This window comes from Mustelus asterias, chromosome 8 (genome assembly GCF_964213995.1).
Source record: "Mustelus asterias chromosome 8, sMusAst1.hap1.1, whole genome shotgun sequence".
Lineage (NCBI taxonomy): Eukaryota > Metazoa > Chordata > Chondrichthyes > Carcharhiniformes > Triakidae > Mustelus > Mustelus asterias.
Genome location: NC_135808.1, coordinates 124,015,591 through 124,036,148, shown reverse-complemented (window position 1 = coordinate 124,036,148; position 20,558 = coordinate 124,015,591). Strand labels below are relative to the sequence as shown.

At 42.6% G+C, this 20,558-nt stretch overlaps 1 protein-coding gene across 1 annotated transcript in view; it reads left to right on the top strand.

The window, feature by feature from the left end:
- The window catches only part of znf326 (zinc finger protein 326), a 33,931-nt gene extending 22,799 nt beyond the window's left edge, over window positions 1-11,132 (top strand). The window contains exons 6-13 of the mRNA XM_078218902.1: window positions 1,048-1,097; window positions 1,478-1,580; window positions 1,662-1,776; window positions 4,127-4,274; window positions 6,376-6,478; window positions 8,142-8,272; window positions 9,158-9,253; window positions 10,300-11,132. Of these exons, the coding sequence (XP_078075028.1) occupies window positions 1,048-1,097; window positions 1,478-1,580; window positions 1,662-1,776; window positions 4,127-4,274; window positions 6,376-6,478; window positions 8,142-8,272; window positions 9,158-9,253; window positions 10,300-10,446 (893 nt within the window). The 3' untranslated portion in view covers window positions 10,447-11,132. The remainder of the gene's footprint in view (window positions 1-1,047; window positions 1,098-1,477; window positions 1,581-1,661; window positions 1,777-4,126; window positions 4,275-6,375; window positions 6,479-8,141; window positions 8,273-9,157; window positions 9,254-10,299) is intronic.
- Window positions 11,133-20,558: the final 9,426 nt, after the last annotated feature.

Sequence of the window (20,558 nt, the reverse complement as noted above, 5' to 3'; positions counted from 1 at the left end):
CCCCCCCCCCCCCCCCCCAACAATGCTGATATACACGAGCATCTCTCTCTCCCCCACACCACACACATTCCCAACCCCTGGCCCACCCCTAACCAACAGTCATCACCAGCATCTACCCCCACCAACAGCTTGTAAAGACGCAGTGCCGGACATGTACCTCTCCCCCGGGGCCTATACTCAGTTTTGCGACCTCAGAGGGATCCCACAACAGGTTCACATCTGGGTGAACCTGTTGTAAACGTTAGCGAGGTTTGAAAATATAGCGAGGAGACTATATTGGGGTGGGGGTTGTGGTTGATGATGATCAAATATATTAAAATATATTTAAATTAGGCTCTTGCCCTTTGTGAACCTTGCTACGTCACCAGTAAGGGGTGTGGAAATCACGGAACTCTGGAATGAATCGCATTTCCTGATTTTCCCCGAATTTTCAACCCTCTGACGGTGAACGCTGGTTGAAAATCGCCCCAATGTTTCAAAAATCCCATTTTTTTCCTATGACTTACATGGGGTAATTTTTCTAATTACTTCTAACAAAATGATGAAGGTGGGCTTAACAGGCCATTCCTGTCCACCTCCAGACCTGCCCGAAACAATTTGCTGTTAATCAAACCACTTTGAGGACTGCTGCTGCTATTGCTGTAGTATGTTCCAGATCAACTCAAACAAAATAATAATTATAGTAATACTTCAAAAGTAAGGTTCCCTTATTCTAAAATTGGAAACTTATAGTCCTTATACTCCGGTGTGCTGTGTATTATGAAGAGGGCCACCGTGTAATGTAGTAAGCGCACTGATTATTTAATGTTTTCAATAAAGTATAATTGAGGGTAGTATAAAGCATCAATATTTGGAAAAGTTTTTACACTAACCTGAAGTGCATGTCATACTTCATAATGAAACTAATAATTCTTCAGACTGAAATTTTTAATTATCAGGCATTGCTTTGCTACTGTCCATTGAGTCATAAATGTGTGTATTATGGTTTGGTGTTAATGTACCAAGCTACTTTAACGACAGAAAATTATCTGTTTCAATTTATTTCAGTGGCCAAGGCTCAGGCTAGCAATGCTGGGACGAAGACAACAAAGGCTCAGGTAAAATTCTCACTAAATTTGGATATGTGCTTATTGCTAGATGGTATAAAGATGTCTTTAATCTGGTAATAAACAGATAGCCATGCTGAAAAGGTGGGGGTAGGGGGGGTGGTTTGCATGAAATATTAAATATGAAAGCGATGTACTACAGAAGTGTTTTACAGAGGTTTTGTTGGGTTTAGATAAAGTACATTATTGGCCAGAGTTATGGCGAATATACCTTACTCATGTTTTACCTGAGATTACTGACACTCTGCAAATAATCAAAAGCAATCTATTGCTTATCAGAAAGTATAAAATCGAAAAGTATGAAGTTAGATTGCAGCCGTGCAAACTTCATTATTGTTATTTCTATTTATTTCATTTCTGTCCTTTTTCAGAACACTGCAACTAATGTGGTTCAGGATCGAGAAGTCAAGGATGAAGATTTTACAAAAGATGCATATGAACCAGATGCATATGAATGCTTTGACAAAAATGAAGGTAAGTAAATTAATTCTTCCTAAAGTCTGTAGTTACTTTCGTTAGTATTTTTTTATTAAAAAAAAACTTATCACCATCAAGGTAAAAAGAAAACTGAGAATGAAGATGAAGAGGAGAAAAAAAAACTTGAGGCAAGGAGAGAGAAACAGCGCCGTCGACGTGAGAAGAATACTGAGAAATACGGAGAGGATTACCGGTAAGGTTAAATGAAATGGAACGCTATAGCGTACAAGGCTATGGACCAAGTGCTGGAAAATGGGATTAGAATGGATAGGTGTTTGATGACTGGTGCAGACACGACGGGCCAAGGGGCCTTTTTCTGCACTGTAAAACTCTGACTCTATACAGTGGTGCCTGGGGTCACTATCTGTGTGGAGTTTGCACGTTCGCTCCGTGTCTGCATGGGTTTTCTCCGGGTGCTCCGATTTCCTCCCACAGTCCAAAGATGTGCGGGTTAGGTGAATTGGTCATGCTAATTTCTCCCTCAGCATACCCGAACAGGTGCTGGAGAATGGCGACTAGGGGATTTTCACAGTAACTTCATTGCAGTATGAATGTAAGCCTACTTGTGACACTAATAAACTTATTGTCAAAGCCAGCTGTTAGCAAAATAAATGTCACAAATTGTGTTACAACATTATTAAATTTTGGGAAGTCCAACTTGTATAAATTTCATGGTGGAGTGAAGAGGATTTAAATTCAGGTATGTTGTTAACCCGGTTCTAATTGAAAATGCACCCGGAAACATACTGGAACCTGGCACAAAAATAGAATCACCCAGGTTTTAAATGTTCAAGTTTCTTGGAAATTTATTATGCTGCCTGTTTGTGTGGTTTTAGTTGAAATCTCCAATTGGGGTGAATGGACAACCCATTTGCCTGTCTTCCCTGCGTGAATTGAACTCTCAGTCATTACACACCTGGGTCCAAGAGCGCTCACTCAGTCATACTGCTGCAAGTACCATCTGGATCTGGATCTAAGAAAATGCCTACTGTTGTGGGAAAATTTGCCACTTCGGAGTCAGACTTGGAGGTTTCAACAATAGTTTTATTTGACGAAGCTTCGTGGAGAAAAGGCACTGGCACTCCGCAGTGCTTTAGGCAGCTACCTTCTCTCAATGATACAATACGAGTGGTTCATTTTTATACTTTTCAGACAATGGATAGTCCAGACATTAGCCATTTAGCGCATCGTTATAGCTGAGTAGGATCGATAGTTTAACACATTGTTACAGCCAGACATATACAGACATTGGCTTTTAACATCACATTGTTTCATAGAATGGGTACATTTTCCCTATCAATGACTTAGTTTCAGTCTATACATACAGTAATTGGTTTTCCTGCATTTATGTATTCCCGTTCCCGTTTGTGGCTAACCTCTCTATCAGTCCTTATTGTCCTAGATCTGTCCTTATCTTAAAAGTGCCTCAAGCCCTGGCTGTTTCCTGTAGTATTTGTTCCCTGCATGTTTAACTTTAAATAACTGTCTGTCCTGTATGTTTCAATTTCAAGTAGCTGTCGGCACTAAAAGTCAGTGCCTATTTAATGTCTCTCTCCCAGGTAACTTTTTATGTGCCAGGCAGCCATTTTATGTGTTATGTACCCATCTTTATGTTTTTCCCCACTTCACCTACACTTTAAATTCAATAGAAACGCTAAAGGAGAGGAAGTTTCAGCAGTCTGCTTGACTGTATTAAGTTATTTATAGATATTGAGATATCATGTTCATTTTATTGGAGGCCAGAAGGATGATGAGTAAAAATGCTCTGGGGTTTGGTGGGAGATGGGGAAGGAGTTAGGGAAGCCCTTGCCTCTCATTGCCCTCCTTAAAATTCCATGATCCCTATCTGGGGGACGTGGGCAGCATTAAAAAAAAAAATCAGTACTGTCTGATTGCAGGTTTAAGCTTCATCCCTTCCCAGTGTAAGAAAAGTGTGTATTGTTTTCGTTCCACTTCCAAATTTACTAATGTGATTTTCCTGTGAAGTTACTTGTGCATCTAGGAATGTAGTGGAATAGAGTCATAGAGGTTTAAAGCATGCAAACAGGCCCTTCGGCCCAACTTGTCCATGCCACCCTTTTTTCTTAAAGCCCAAAGCTAGTCACAATTGCCTGCATTTGGCCCATATCCCTCGATACCCGTCTTACCCATGTAACTGTCTAAATGCTTTTTAAAAGACACAATTGTATCCACCTCCACTACTACCTCTGGCAGCTTGTTCCAGACACTCACCACCCTCTGTGTGAAAAAATTGCCCCTCCAGACCTTTTGTATCTCTCCCCTCTCACCTTAAACCTATGCCCTCTAAGTGAGTTAGGTTTAGGCAGCTTTGTACCTAAGAAGTCCAGTTCAGAGCGGAGGTTAGAACCTACTGAGGGAGCAGAGAAGCAGTTTTCCAAAATCGTTCCATAACGAACTATTTTGGAAGACAAATAGAATTCAACGTTTCTGTGTGGTGCGCAAGAAACAATACTTTTTACTATATACTAATACACGTGGCAATAATAAATCAAATCAAACCTGCATCGATTTTTATTTTTTAGGAATGCATTTACCTGCTCCCTTTGTAAATTCCGAACCACGGAGGAACAAGAAATCGAGGCTCACCTGGAAACTCCTTACCACAAGGAAACTCTTGAGTTCATTGGAAAGAACATTCAGTTTGAAAAAGGAGCTGCTGACTTTCTTCATGTAAGCTTCTTTGAAAGTGATTTGAATTTTGAACTGAACTGAATTTACATATAATTAAAAAAACACCCATGTCAATCCCAGTAGCAGTCAATACGCAATTCTATATTGTTGGGCTAACTTGATTTGCGATTTGCTTTCATACAAGTACTACATCATATTTCGTGTCACTTGTAGTTTACAATGTCTAGTCGGAGATTAGTTTTTTTTGAAGCAGTTTAAATTTGATGGAGTGAATTGTCATGATTGATCAGCAGTGCAAACTGCACCAACATCCACAACCAACGTGAGGATGGGGCTTGCGTTTTTGTAGTGCCTTTCACAACCTGAGGATCACCAAAAGCTTTTTTATAGGCAATTAGTTATTTTAATGTAGGGATAGATGGCAGCCAATTTATGCACATCATGGTCCCACAAACAGAAATGCGAGACACATGACCGGAATAATTGATTCTAGTGATTTTGTTTGATGGATGAGTTTGGCCAAGACCAGGCGGATACCCCCCTCCTTTTCGAATAGTGCCATGGAATTTTTTATATTCACCCGAGAGGCCAGATGGGTTTTTGTTTTTAACATCTTATCTGAAAGCTGGCATATGAATGCTGCGACAGTGCAACATTCTTTGAAGTGGCAGCCTGGATCGTGTGCTCAAATCTCAGACCTTCACCTACTACTGTACAGCATCATGGCTAATGCCTAACATAAGACCCAAAACTGAATTGACCTGTGCATATAAACTGAAGAAGTTGGCATTTTGAAACATGATTTCAAGAATAGTTCATATTTTGTCCAAGTTAAAATAGGTTTTGTTTTCTTGTTCTGATTTATGGTAAGTATTGAATAGATCACTGCCATGTTTTAACTTCTGGGTATTCATTATTCCACACACACTATAGTTTTCCTGTCAAATCTTTTCTTCAGAAGTACATAATTTGTTACTGACAGCCTTGTTCATGCGTTCCTTTCTGCTACAAGGCACGAGGGGGCTGCTTGAATACTGAATTAAGTAATTTAATTTTCTTACACTGATCTTCGTGATAATCAACGGGGAAACAGTCCAGCCTGTGGCATTCATACCCTCGCTGCTAAACAGCTCTAGTTTACTGTGCAAATTGAGCCTGCCTATTGATTAGTACCCTGCAGGGTTTTTTCAATAAAATATGGAGAAGATTCTCTTTCTCAGTTTTTTATTATGGACGTGCAATTTTTTGGATGAAATACTGATTCATTTAAAGTGGAAAGCCAGCTGAAGAAATGGGATTACATTTACTATTTAATTCACAATGGAATTTGGACAGCAGTTTGTGAAGTTGAGCATCCGGATATGTAGACTATCATTGCTTTATTTATGTTGCTTGCATGCTGTAGTGTTTGCGCTTTCAGAAAGATACATAGCACAAAATGTTCAGTCTTAATGGTGAGGGTGTGATATCATCTTGAAGTTTGCATGATTGTGAACTATCTGTGTAATACTTTCCTTTTATATACTGCCATTTTGCATTAAATTCTCAATCCACTTCAGACTTTTAGAAGTGCAGTAAATGCATCAGTTGAAATGCCGAGGCAGTGCTGTGGAAGCAACGTTAAGTTGAACTCGCTGTTGAGATATTTTTGATGATGCGGCTGGGAGGAGAAATGGACTAGGGCACCAGAAAACTTCCTGCTCTTGGATTAATGGCATGAGATTATAGCATTCACTTGAATGGATGCGTGAGATCTTTAACATCAGGAAGACTTGCAGTGCAGCATTCCCTCTATGTTAAATGTCAGCTGAGGTTATGAGATGAAAATTGGGTATGCAGCTTGAACCCTTACTGTTATGGATTTGATTTTGATCGGCCATGATCAAAATGAATGGCAGAGCTGGATCGGAGGGCCAAATGGCCTACTCCTATTTTCTATGTTCTGAACCCCTAGAGTTGAAAGTGCTATCATCTGAGTGGTTTATAGTTTAATCTGAACTCTTAATCAAATTACTAGATTTTAATCCCTCCCAGGTCATTAATTTTAATGACATTTAAATATATTCCCATCCAAAATAGAATTTTCTTTGTTAGTCTTTTAACAAGACTTTGAACATCTTGTGGCAAATTTACTTTTCAGGCATCGATGGTCAACAAGAATAAAAAGATTGCTGCTCGTAAACAATTGCAACAGCAGGAACAAAAGGAGCCAGCACAGAAACTCTCAAAGGATGTTTTGATGGGTAGGTTACGTGTTGACATATTGTGGACCTTATTTTTTTTACTATTGTAGTTCATTTTGCTATACAGTGAGGTTGAATGACATAGTGATGGACATGGCTGGTTATTGGCTGTTGTAGATGTTCAAGTAATTGCACCACATGCACATTATTGTGGAGTTCTTTATCTAGTAAAATAATGTGGCTGTGTTGATCATACAACGGCTCTGTGGCATTTGCCTTTTAAAACATTTATAATAAATAGGTGAATGGATAGAATGTGAAAATTGAAGTTTCATTGGTAACGATCTCCATGCTGAAAGGGCAGATTAATCATATTCCAGCAAATGGCTGCCATCATGACGGTTTCCTTTCCATAAAAAATGGCAGAATTAGATATATGACTTCGTGTATTGTCATCAAAGTCTTTAATAAATACAGTATAACAGCCTTTTTGTGGAACCTTATCAAAATCTGTCTGAAAATCCGCCTGATTATATATCAAGGATAATATGTAAATTGTACTTCAGAATTATCTTTTTGGTTATAATTAAGTTTGTATCCAATGCTGCTACTAGTTTACGCACTGATGAACAGCTAGATGTCAAATTTGAAATTCTTCAGTCAGTTGGCAGCCTCCTCGTCAGCCTGGTGCAGGGCAGTGAGACTACCACTGAAGCACAGGTCGGGGCATTTCTCAATTATATGCACCATGGTTTGCACTTCGCCGCAGTTGTACAGGGATGAGTCATGGCGTCATTAATGGAAGAGATTGTTGTGGCGGGGTCCAACTCCAGTGCGAAACTTGTTCCATTTGACCCATTCATCACGTGGGAAGCCGAAGCCTGGGATATCCAATGTGGAATCCTCAATCAGATGCTGATTCAGGGCTGTGCTGTTGGTGTTGTGCCATGGGTCCAGGCAGGTTGATCCAAGTCGGCTGCCTTGAGATGAGGTGTTTGCTGGGTGGGTGGGTGATGTCTTCTACCAGTGGCAATTTCACAATAACTCTAAACTGGGTCTGGATATTTCTGCCCTCTTTCTAGCAATGCGAGCTACATGATGGATTTGTGCTGGTGCAATGTTGCAGAGCGCAGGTAGCCAATTTGTGTTTGTTGACTGGATTGCTCCTGATATATTCCTCATGGTCTCAATATGTATTGACTAGACTGGAATATAAGGATATAATGTGTGCGTATATGTTTGTAGCATCAAACTTTTTTTGCCATCAATGAAAATTCTGAAGAAAATTAAATATTTGCTAAACAGGTTTCAACCACTTTGCAATAGCAATACGATAGACTTCTTGCAGGTAGCATTTTGCAGTTTATAATATGCAGCATTTCACTATGAATCTCATACATTGTATTATGCAAAACAGACCTAATTATTCATAGGTAAGTAACATTGTGCGAGCTGGACGTAATGCATCCGTTAACTTATGAATTTATCATGAATCCGTCCACTTATGAAGGGAGGAATTTTAACATAATTGTGCACCCTTCGATTAAATTCTTCAAATTAATATTGGAGAGTCCAAAATGGGAATCACTTTTCAGCATCTGCTGTTTTAGAATGATCATATTCTAATAATATTAGAATAGTTCAATTGTCGAGAGATATACATTTATATGTTGAAATTATACATATTAAAATGTATTTTTATTTCCTTCCTTTTGGTTTATAGGAGTTGCTCCAGATGACCAAATGAAAAGAGTTGAAGCTGTTCAGTGTGCAGTCTGCAATACCTATATTCCTTTCCTGTTTCACTCTGTACAGCAACATCTGAAATCCAATGAACATACCAACAGCAAGAAGGTATTTTTTTTTATCTAATGGGAGCTTCCACAGACAAGTATTTGGGACTAGCGTTGTTACTTTTTAAAAACGTACCTCCCCAATTTTTTAACCTGCCTCCATTATGGGTAAGATTGCAACTTGCATTAATTTAATGCAAGTTAGTGGGCGGCACGGTGGCACAGTGATTAGCACTACTGCATCACAGCTCCAGGGACCTGGGTTCAATTCCCGGCTTGGGTCACTGTCTGTGTGGAGTTTGCACATTTTCCTCCGGGTGCTCCGGTTTCTTCCCACAGTCCAACGGTGTGCAGGTTAGGTGGATTGGCTATGCTAAATTGCCCCTTAGTGTCCTGGGATGCGTAGGTGAGAAGGATTAGCGGGGTAAATATGTGGGGTTACGGGGATGGGGCCTGGGTGGGGTTGTTGTCGGTGCAGACTTGATGAGCCAAATGGCCTCCTTCTGCACTATAGGGATTCTATGATTTCTATAAATGTTATTGATATGAGCACAGTTTACTACTTTTGAGCTGACCAACAACAAGTTACTCCTGCATAGTCTCTGTAAAGTTGTAAAGTGTCCCAGTGTGTGGATAAGCCGTGGAAAAATTTGTGAATGGGAACCAATGTTTTGGAAGTGATACATTGCAGATATGGGCAAAGATTGATGTGATGGGCAAGTGGGGGCTTGGTTTGGCACAGGTCTAGTCCGAAATTGATACATGGCAGAGGCTGTTATCATTTAAGAGTTAAATCCACGGTGCTTCAATGTAACTTGTGCAGCAGGAATATTTACATTTCTTGTTCTTCATGGGCTTTGTTGCCTTACTGACGATACTTGTACTACTGATTTAAAAAAATATATATATTCCTTCTTGCTGGTGCTAATTCTTCTTCAAATTTCAGAATTACCATGACCAGGTCAGAAGGGAAAGTCTCCTCACAGCCAGCAGCATGCTCAACAACCCAACTGTAAAGGCTAAATTTGATATGTTCTTAAAGGTAAGGCTGAAATATAAATGCACAAATCACTCACGTATTGATTCACTGGTTACAGAGGAGATGTTAGTATGTTACCTTGGGGTCAAGGGCAGTGGCATGGTATGGTGGGACATCTTTGCAAAAAAAGGGAAGGGGTGAGGAGTATGAAAGAGGCCACAGCAGGACTTTGCTTTGAGTGCTGTTCTGTGGTTTAGGTAAAGCCTGTGGTATGTTTAGCTAATTTGGTGGCATTGGTAAGGGGAAAGGAGTTTCCATTTGTTTGCCAAGTTTTTTGCCGATGTCAAAGCATCGATAGATGCCTGCACAATGATGTAGTGGCACGGTTTGGAGGGCAGCATGGAAAAGGAGGTTGAGGAAGTAAAAGGGACAAAGTTCAAGTTGGAGACATTAGCCCATGACGTAAGCTCAATGTTATTTGACATGGAATATGAGCCATTTGGGTTGCTACTTTGTCATGTGTAATATCATTTCTGCATGGCTAAATCGAATGCGTTCAAAACAAAATTACATCGGATATATGATGCTATTCTATATGGCACAGAAAGAGGCAGTTTGAATAACCAGTCCATGCTGGTGTTTATACTCCACTGGAGTCTCTTTGTTTTATCTAAATCTGCCATCATTCCATGAATTCCAAATTGGATTCTTGGTGACTATTGAAATGATGATTTCTATTGTAAAGGCCTCTATTAGGTTACCCCTCAGCCATTGTTTCAAAAGAGAGGAGACCCAGTCTGTCTGTCTTTTCCTGATACGTATACCCAGGCATTTCTAATACCATCCTTCTTTGCACCCTTTCCAGTTCCACTATATCCTTCTTGTAATATGCCAACCGGAATGGCAAGCATACTGGAGTGTGATCTAAGCGAAGTTCGATACAAGCTGAGCACAACTTCCCTACTTTTCAATTCTGTCCCTCTAGAAATAAAACCTAGTGCTTTGTTTGCTTTCCTGCGGCTCGACCTTTAATTGCCCCACCCCTGCCCATAAAATAATTTTATAATAAAAATGTGTTGTTCACCATTGGGTTTCTTGCTTGTGCACAGGGCGAGAACCCTTTTGAAAATCCTCAGGAGCAACCGCAGCAGCAGCAGGAACAAAAGCTGCCAGAGCAAGCGGCAGAGCAAACAGCAGAACAAGATGAAGTCCAGCCTTATCTGGAGGAAGGGGCAAGTGAGCCAACTAACCAGTAGCACCTTCAGAATGGGGATGAAATAATTTGATGAATTCTGAACCTGTAAAAAATGCAGCAGTAATGGAGAAAAAAATGTTTGCTTTGCTATTCTCGTAGAGCATTGGTGTGGTCGTTTAATGTTCCTTGGCTGATTGTAACCGAAATGCTTTTTCTGCAGTCTTATGTATTAGTGTTTTCTGTTAACAAGATAGTGATAGTTTCCCATGAATAACCATGTATTTAATGGAGCAAATGCTAACTGCTCTAAATACTAAAATGTTAAGATTGAGTAATGAATGACTTTAGTCAAAAATGAACAGTTGTATTGGAGGGGGGGGGGGATGCGTTCAATGGGCCCTTTGTGTTCACCAATACTGAACAATCTTCATTAATGTCTTTTTAAAAAAAATCTTTTTAAGCATCTTAGTTTGTACGCTGTTTAGAACTTTGTAGTGTTCGGTAACCCAGTGCTGCTTTGTTGCATCGTTTAGATAGGTAAGGAAATACTGTAATTTTCCTTGGACATTTATATTGGGACTAATTAGAATACAGTTGTGACTAGTTTGATAAGCGACTACTGGTTCGTATTGAAAGGTTTTGTTTGTTTACTGTATTGTAAAGTCAAAGTCTGACTTCATCCTTTCATGTTATTCCATGTATACCTTTGTACGCTACTAATAGCAATAAAGAATTTTAGATATGTAATCTGCTAACTTGTTGTTTTGTTTACAAAATCAAATATTTGACAACCGCATGGTCACTTTCCCCGGTTGCACATTTAAAATTGAGTGCAAATATTGCTGAAGTGTGACACTCAAAGCCTGAGCATTTTGCAATAAGCATGAATTGATCAGAGAGAGTTTTATGTGTGACTAATTGAGTTGTAGAATCTTACAGTGCAGGAGGCTATTCAGCCCATTGAGCCTGCACCGACCACAATCTCAGCCAGGCCCTATCCCCATAACCCCATGCATTTACCCTAGCTAGTCCCTCTGACACTAAGGGGGAATTTAGCCTGCCCAATCCACCTAAACCCACACATCTTTAGATTAGGAGGAAACCGGAACACCTGGAGGAAACCCACGCAGACACGAGGAGAATGTGCAGACTCCCACAGACAGTGACCCAAGCTGGGAATCGAACCTGGATCCCTGGTGCTGTGAGGCAACAGTGCTAACCACTATTCAACCTTTAAGATCAATACTAAGGTAGATAATGGAGTATCTATGGATAACAGCTGGGAAATCCTCCTATTGTTTTTAATACAGAACTGCTGTTTCAAAGCTAGAGCTCAGTGGGTATTCCCAAGCTGGCTCCACCATAATGTGGAGTGGTGAGAGATCTCCTGTGCCGCGTTGAGGCCTGTGCAGATTGTATCGCTGTAGGCTGCCTCTCCCATAGGGAGTTGGATCTCAATTTTTGCAGGTAAGTGGGCAGAAAAAATCATCTTTATTTGGCGGCCCGTGGCTTCCCACTGCTAACCTGAAGTCGTGGGCCTCAGTCTTTTTTTCCATTGCTAATGTGAGCCATTCTAATTTTAAGTAACTTCAACAAGATCATTTTGTTTTTCATCCTCCCGAATAGCCTAATGGATAAAGACACTGACCAGTGAACCACTAGGGCGGATGAGAGATGTATGCTTAGCCCTGTTTGTTTCAGTCTATGCAAAGACTTCATTCATGTAAAGACTTCATTTTAAGATATTTCTGCCTATGCAATTACATTTAAATGCTAGACTGTCGGGGTTAACTAACACTGCTAACTTGACTACATTTTAAAACTCTGAAGGCATGCTGGGTTAACTACAGTAAGAATGTTTTTCGCTGTGGTGCGTTGGAACTGTCGATCGATGAGTCGAGCGCCATAATCCTGTTCTTGAGAGTGTCTTTCAGCATCTGTAGGTGTCTATTGCGATCCTCATCTGAGCAGATCCTGTATATGGAGGGCTTGTCAGTAGGGGATGGCTTCTTTAACGTGTTTAGGGTGGAAGCTGGAGAAGTGGAGCATCGTGAGGTTATCCGTGGGCTTGCTGTACAGTGAAGTGCTGAGGTGACCGTCCTTGATGGAGATGCATGTGTCCAAGAATGCAACTGATTCTGGAGAGTAGTCCATGGTGAGTCTGGTGGTGGGGTGGAATTTGTTGATGCCATCATATAGTTGTTTCAGGGATTGTTTGCCGTGAGTCCAAAGGAAGAAAATGTCATCGATGTATTTAGTGCATTGTGCCAAAGTCCTGTGCGGTGGAAGATGTCTTGTTCGCACCTGTGCATGAAGATGTTGGCATACTGAGGTGCGAATTTGGTCCTTATGGCTGTTCCATGTGTCTGGATGAAGAACTGGTTGTTGAAGGTGAAGACGTTGTGGTCCAGGATGAAGCGGATGACTTGTAGAATTGTGTCTGGAGATTGGCAGTTGTCAGCGCTGAGTACTGAGGCAGTTGCAGCAATGCCGTCATCGTGAGGGATGCTGGTGTAGAGTGCCGAGACATCCACTGTGACGAGGAGTGTTCCTGGTTCAACTGCTCCAGGAGTGCTGAGTTTCTGTAAGAAGTCCATAGTGTCGCGACAGAAGCTGGAGGTTCTTTGTACGATGGGTTTCAGGATGCCCTCGACATAGCCTTACTGTGCTTACCCCAGTCCAACACCAGCATCTCCACATCATGGGTTAGCTAGAAATTGACTGCATTCCTAAAGGGTACACAATGCAGACAAAACAAGCTTTTCATAATAGCAGCTGCAAGGACTGTTTTTGCAGACAGCATGTGAAAAACACTTCCGATAATGTAAAGTTAAAGTTTATCTATTAGTCACAAGTAAAGCTTACATTAACACTCCAATGAAGTTACTGAAATTCTCCTAGTCGTCACACTCTCGTGCCTGTTTGGGTCAATGCATCTAACCAGCACGTCTTTCAGACTGGGTGGAAACCGGAGCACAGACAGCCGGGAATCGAACCTGGATCCCTGGCACTGTGAGGCAGCAGTGCTAACCACTGTGCCACCATGCTGCCCTGTATGAGATAAGGATAATATATTTTAATTTCAGTACATGTTCAGTTCTGATTTTGCTCATCTCGGTACATGTTTTTGTACAGGGCCCTCCTGTACAGCCAGTCTCCAAGTTCGATATCTCACTTCTGTCATGTTAATTGTTTTTTAAAAAAGTTTTGTTCAATAAAGGAAAACTATTTTAAAACTCGCACCAAGTGCTATCCCCTCGTCTTTTCGAACGAATGAAAGGACCCAATAGCGGGACTCTCCGATCTCATTCGCCCTGCCACCGTTGCCAATGAAAACAGAATTCTTAGAAGTCTTAGAAACCCTACAGCACAGAAAGAGGCCATTCGGCCCATCGAGTCTGCACCGACCACAATCCCACCCAGGCCCTACCTCCATATCCCTACATATTTACCCACTAATCCCTCCAACCTACGCATCCCAGGACACTAAGGGCAATTTTAACATGGCCAATCAACCTAACCCGCACATCTTTGTACTGTGGGAGGAAACCGGAGCACTCGGAGGAAACCCACGCAGACACGAGGAGAATGTGCAAACTCCACACAGACAGTGACCCAAGCTGGGAATCGAACCCAGGTACCTGGAGCTGTGAAGCAGCAGTGCTAACCACTGTGCTACCGTGCCGCCCAATTTGTGTGGATTCGGTCCTACGCTTCAGTGTCTTTCACACACCTCATGTCCCAAAGTGCTTTAGAACCAATAATAATAACCCCAGTTGTTGGAGTCACACAGCACAAAGGAAGATGGTTATTGGAGGTCAATCATCTCAGTCCCAGTACATCACTGCCAGAGTTCCTCAGGGTAGTTTTCTCGGCCCAACTATCTTCAGCACCTTCATCAGCAACCTTCCCTCCATTATCATGTCGGAATTGGAGATGTTTGTTGATGATTACAATGCTCATGTCTCCTCCGCTATGAAGCAGTTTGTGCCCGTATAGAGCAAGAACTAGAACAACACCCAGGCTTGGACTGATAATTGGTAAGTATTTGTGCCACATGAGTGCCAGGCAATGGCCATTTCCAGAAAGAGTGTCCAACCATTTCCCCTTGACATTCAATGACATTGCTATTGCTGAATCCCCCACTATCGACATCCTGGGGGTTACCATTGAACTGGACCAGCCATTTCAATTCTTCAGCTTATATGGGGGTCGGTTAGCTCAGTTGGCTGGCCGGCTGGTTCGTGATGTGGAGCGATTCCCGTACCGCCTGAGGTTATTCTTTGAAGGCCCTGCCTTCTCAACCTTGCCCCTCGCCTGAGGTGTGGTGATCCCCCAATTAAATCATCACCAGTCAGCCCTCCCCTTCACAGCCTATGGTCAGCTGGGCCTATGGCAACTTTAACTTGTCTGCAGCTACAAGAATAGGTTAGAGGCTGGGAATTCTGTGGGGAGTAACTCACCACCTGACACCCCTAAGCCTGTCCACCGTCCACAAGGCACAATTTAGGAGTGTGATGGAATACTCTTCACTTCCCTGGATGCAACAACACTCAAAAGAATCACTATCCTCTGAGAAGAAATTCCTCCTGTTTTAATGGGTGACCCCTTACTCTGAGATTCCCTCAGGTCTAGACTCTCCCACAAGGGGAAACAGCCCCTCAGCATCCACCCTGTCAAGTCCCCTGAGAAATCCCTTAACACCGCAAACTACCTCACCATCTCCCAGGCACAAAAAGAAGCAGTCACTCCAGGAAGCGTGGAAAACATGCAGGCCTGCAGATGAGAGTGAAACAAGGCGGTCCCAAAGCCCCCCTCCCCAGCTTACTGCTTGTAAATGTCCAATCTCTGGTAAACAAGCTAGACGAACTTAGAGCCAGACTCACTTTCCAAAGAGAACTGAGGGACTGCTGTGTGCTCTGTTTCACGGAGACGTGGCTCACTCCTGCTTCACCGGACTGTGACCTACAACCTGAGGGCTTCTCAATCCATCGAATGGACCGTACAGTGGCTTCAGGCAAGGCTAGGGGAGGTGGGGTCTGCTTCCTAATCAACACCTCATGGTACCTAGACATAGCAACACTGGCGAGTTTCTGCTCCCCGGACCTAGAATACCTGACGCTAAAATGCTGCCCCTACTACCTTCCGTGGGAGTTCACCTCCGTTACCCTGATGGCAGTTTACATCCCACCCCATGAGGACGTGAAGACTGCGCTGGACGAAATATACACCACTATAAATAGCTTTGAGACGAAACATCCTGCAGTCTTGTTCATCATGGCTGGGGACTTCAATCAGGCCAAGCTCAAGAGCCTAGACCATAAGGTTTGCAGTTTGAATTTGGCTAGGGTAAGCATAAGATGTTTCACTTCAGGTATAATTTCAAGTGACCCACTGGGGAGCTTTTATCAAGCAAAGTTTATTTAAGAATATCGTTAACATATAGAAAGAAAATTAGCAATAGCTTTTACCAATTACAGGCAAGAAAAAAAATGATATTGTATAAACCTTAACAACTAAATGCACCTTTCTAACACAACAAACCTCCCTATAAATGTACATCCATCTCAGGTTTGGCACAGAAAATAAGAATGCTCTTGGGATGCTGGATCTTGCAGCTCTGCAACACCTGCTGTGAATTAGTCCTTTGGCTGGAGAACTGAAACTCTGACTTCTCCGTTCTGGAAATCCCAGTCGCGCTCAAGGTAGAAATAGAGCCTCTGCTGACCTCTCGCTAGCAAATCACCAACAGCAAAATTTTCACTCCAGGAAGGCAAGAAAAACTGCAAACAACTTGCCAGCAGAATTTCTAATACCAGGGAGAGACACAGAAATACTGTTTTTCAGTCTGGAATCCATCAGCTTCTAACTAAAACTGAAAGTGAATCCTTGGATTCCTCTGTGAAGGAACCACCTTAAGAGTTTTAACAACACCAGGTTAATGTGTTTACCCCAGTCTAACGCCAGCATCTCCACATCAAGGAACCACCTGACCATGACCTGTCAACCAAACTTCCCACAACCATTCAGAAAGGTCGTAAACTCGTAAAACTCCAGGACATTACATTAGGCCCAAATTAAAAATAAACAAAAACGCCCATTATATGTCTTCAACAGACATCATGGCAACAATACAGAAAAACTGCAGAGAAACGGGATTGAAATAAATTTCTTAAAGTCATAATAGCATCACAATAGCTACAAGATAAAGGGCCGATCATTTAAAACTGAGGTGTGTGAGGATACTGTGCTCTTAAGAAATGTTTTTGTATCTTGTGAGGGGTATGTTTAAAATTCAGCTCTGTTTTCACCGTGCCAATTTGTCTGCACCAGGCAGCTCCATGTTAAGAATGCAGACTTAGCTAATGGGGTGTTTGTTTTAATTTGAGCTAATGCATTTTTGTTTATTTTTTTTGTTTTTTGTCCTGGAGTTTCAGAGTAGAATTTTGATTGTGTTGATTGACAGAGACAATCATACGTTAATGGGAGGAACTAAGTTTACAGGGAAATACCGACAGTTTTCTGTCTGGTCCTGAAAGAAACCAGAGTTGACCTTTTGTCTCTCTAACTCTCTGGAGGTTGCTGTCTGAGAGTCAGAAGACAGGTGTCTCTCTCTATCTCTCTCTCTCTCTCCAGAGGTTTTCAAAGACTCTGTTAACAAGTAAAAACACGTAAGCCTGTGTTATTTGTTTATTGATTTTGAAGAGGAATTTAAGTCTATAAGAGGAATATTTCTTGCATTGGAATTAATAGAGATAGTTAGCAGTTAAGAATTGTATCTTGTCATGTTTAAGTATTTAAGTTGGTAAAAGTTAAGCTAATTCGTTTGTTATAGTTAAACTGTACTGTTAAATAAAGTTTAGTTTTGATAAAAGCTTGCTAATGTGTCAATAGAATCACAACTGGAGTGAAACACCTCGGGGGCGATTCTCCCCCAAAATTTCTAAGTGTTGAATTTGCATAAAAACTGGAGTAAATCCTGCTGTGTTTTCGTGGAAGTTTCAAAATGAATCTCTCATATTCTGTGCACTGCAGAGTGGCGTAGCATGTTTCACGCTGAAAATCAGTGGACAGGGCCTATTCCCGCTGGAGAGGCCGGCAGCATAGCGCTGAGCGAGCCACTGTGCATGCGCTGATTTGTCAGCGCCGAGATTGGTGCATACACAGTGGCCCCGCACTGCCAGCCTTCCGTTCACTGGCCAGTCCCACAACCCCCACATCGCCAGCACCCCACCATGGCCCAATCGCTGGCCCCCCGAACATGTCCGGGACAGGCTAGACCCCTCCTCCGCCCTGGCCCGCCTTGATCTCGCACCCCCCCCCTCCTGGCAGCCATGGTCTCCTAATCAACATAGACCCCTCCACCACCAGAGCTCTGACCCCCCCTCCAGTCCCAACCCCCACCTTGAAGGGTCTAGTGGCCTACTCCTGCTTCTATTTCTTGTGTGTGATTAATTATTATTAGTGATTGATTGGGTGTGAGTGGTTAGGTGCATTGACCTGAACAGGCGCCAAAGTGTGGCGACACGGTAACTTCATTGCCGTGTTAATGTAAGCTTACTTGTGACTAATAAATAAACTTACTTTTTTTGATCTTGTGTGGGGCTGGAGGAAGTTGCAGAGTTTGCAAGCCTGAGGCTGTGGAGAGATGTAACCACGAGAATAATGGACCAAAATTAATTTAACGAAAGTATTATTTTTTTTCCTGCTTGTTTTTAACATTCCGCACTTATATTTTCAGGAGATCTGAACCAGTTGATGCAATACAACGTCTCAATCAGCAGACAGAGGGCACTATAACTATTCTTCAGTGACAACGCTCCTAAGACAGTAACTTATCCCTGTAACATATACATTAGAGAGTGGTTTATTCTTTAATTCGGTGAACACTTAATGCAAGATCGGATATTGTAAAATACATTTCTTGCAGCATTTGAAGATGAGAAGGAATGAAGTGTGGCACATTTTCTGCACAATAGCATCAATAGTGATTAAGATCTGAAGTGGAGAGTGAAAATATTTCCCTGAATCCAAAGGCTCGTAATTTTCTGCTGTTGCCCCACTGAAGTGGCAGCTGCATAAAGTCTAGGCGGTGGTAAAGCTGGACTGATGAAAGTTAATGAATAACAGTGTAACAGGTTTTGACAAAGTTTCGCTCCTCACCTTGCGGGCGCCACCAGCTATTTGGTTGCCTTTTATGGATCACCCAGTTCTCGCAGCAGTTTAATTCTGTCGCGCTGTGCAAATTGCCGAAGCCTTGAGCAGCTCCGCGCTGATTAATTCCTGAGGTCGTGAGCTGAGGCACTTAATCAAAACGAAAGTGCCATTAATTGCATAAACTTCGGCGGTGTTGAAAGAATTAATAATGAACTTCTGAATGCCAGGAAGATTAGGACCATATTATCCTCTCGGCATTCATTGTCAGGACAAGTTGGATATTGACTAGATGGGCGGATGGGAAAGGATGTAGTGAAATGTGGCAATGGTCTATTTTAACTGCTGTCTTTGAGTCTGGTTGTACATAAGTCAGGAAACACATTTGAACTACTCAGGAAACGCTGTGCATAATATTGGGTTGGTTATACAAATGGCACCTAAAGCGTGGATGGATGTTTCCTTAGTAGAAACCTAAAATATACAGAAACCAAAGATTTCAAGCATACACGGCTGAGTTTTGAGTGACTTGGAGCCTTTTGTAAGGGGCGATAACACAGAGGATTTATAGTGAGGCTTCTCCTGCCTCCGACAGTTGCTAATCTGAAGAAGCTATTTCTTTATAAAGCCACTCATTCTGCCGAACATTTAAAGTGAATAATTAATGTGGTTTCTTTGTGAGTTACACAGGCTCTTAGGTTGATCTCATGTTCTGTGGAAGAATAAAAGAACAAGTGCGGGATTTGCTTCCCCCTCTCTCCCCGATTGACTATTAATGACGGCAGGGGAGATTGAAACGACGGGGCCAGGATTTTGGAAGTATCAGTGTGGCGTTGAGACCAGTGAATAGCGCGGAGCCGCGCTCACAGAGTGGGTGTCACAGCCTGGCAGAGTCCTGGCAGAGTTTGGAGAGTGCCTAAGAGGCTGCACTAACCGATTATGTTCAGAGCAGCTAAAGATGTTCAGTTTGCATGACTTTGACAGAACTGCTACTCTTTTTTTGTGTGTGATGTAAGAAAGACCCCACTGCATATTAAAATGAGCATAATTTTGTTATCTGTGATGCTTAAATGCTTGCACTCCAGGCCTGTATCATAGAATCCCTACAGTGCAGAAGGAGGCCATTCGGCCCATGGAGCCTGCACCGACCACAATCCCACCCAAGCCCTATCCCCATAACTCCACGTATTTACCCCACTAGTCCCCCTGACACTAAGGCCCTGATTTGACCAGCATGGCCACCCCGAAACAGGGGCGGGCGAGGCTCGCAGAACGGCATTCCCCATTGGCCTCGGGCGTGATCTTAAGAGCCTTGGGCAGCCGTGCCGGTAAAATCAGGGCCTAAGGGGCGATTTAGCATGGCCAATCCATCCAGCCCACACATCTTCGGACTGTGGGAGGAAACCGGAGCACCCGGAGGAAAGCCACTCAGGCACGGGGAGAATGCACAAACTCCACACAGACAGTGACCCAAGGTGGGAATCGAACCTGGGTCCCTGGTGCTGTGAGGCAGCAGTGCTAGCCACTGTGCCACCGTGCCGCCCTATCAATGGTGCATCTCTCCATTGTGAACTCCGAGCCCCTTCTCTTCCTCCTCTCCCCTAGCTGATGGAGAAGTAGTTTTTTATTTGTTCACGGGATGTGGGCGTCGCTGGCTGGACCAGCATTTATTACCCATCCCTGAGGGCAGTTGAGAGTCAACCACATTGCTGTGGATCTGGAGTCACATGTAGGCCAGACTGGGTAAGGACGGCAGATTTCCTTTCCTGAAGGACATTAGTGAACCAGATGGGTTTTTTCTGACAATTGACAATGGTTTTATGGGGGTAGGATTTTCTGGTCTCGCTCATCCCGAAACCGTAAAATCCCACCCGAGGTCAACGGACCTTCCATGGTTCGCCCCTCACCCACTCCCATTCCTGTGGCAGGTGGGACGGTAACCATGGTCATCGTTAGACTTTTAATTCCAGATTTTTGTTGAATTCAAATTTCACCATCTGCCAGAGTTTCGAACCTGGG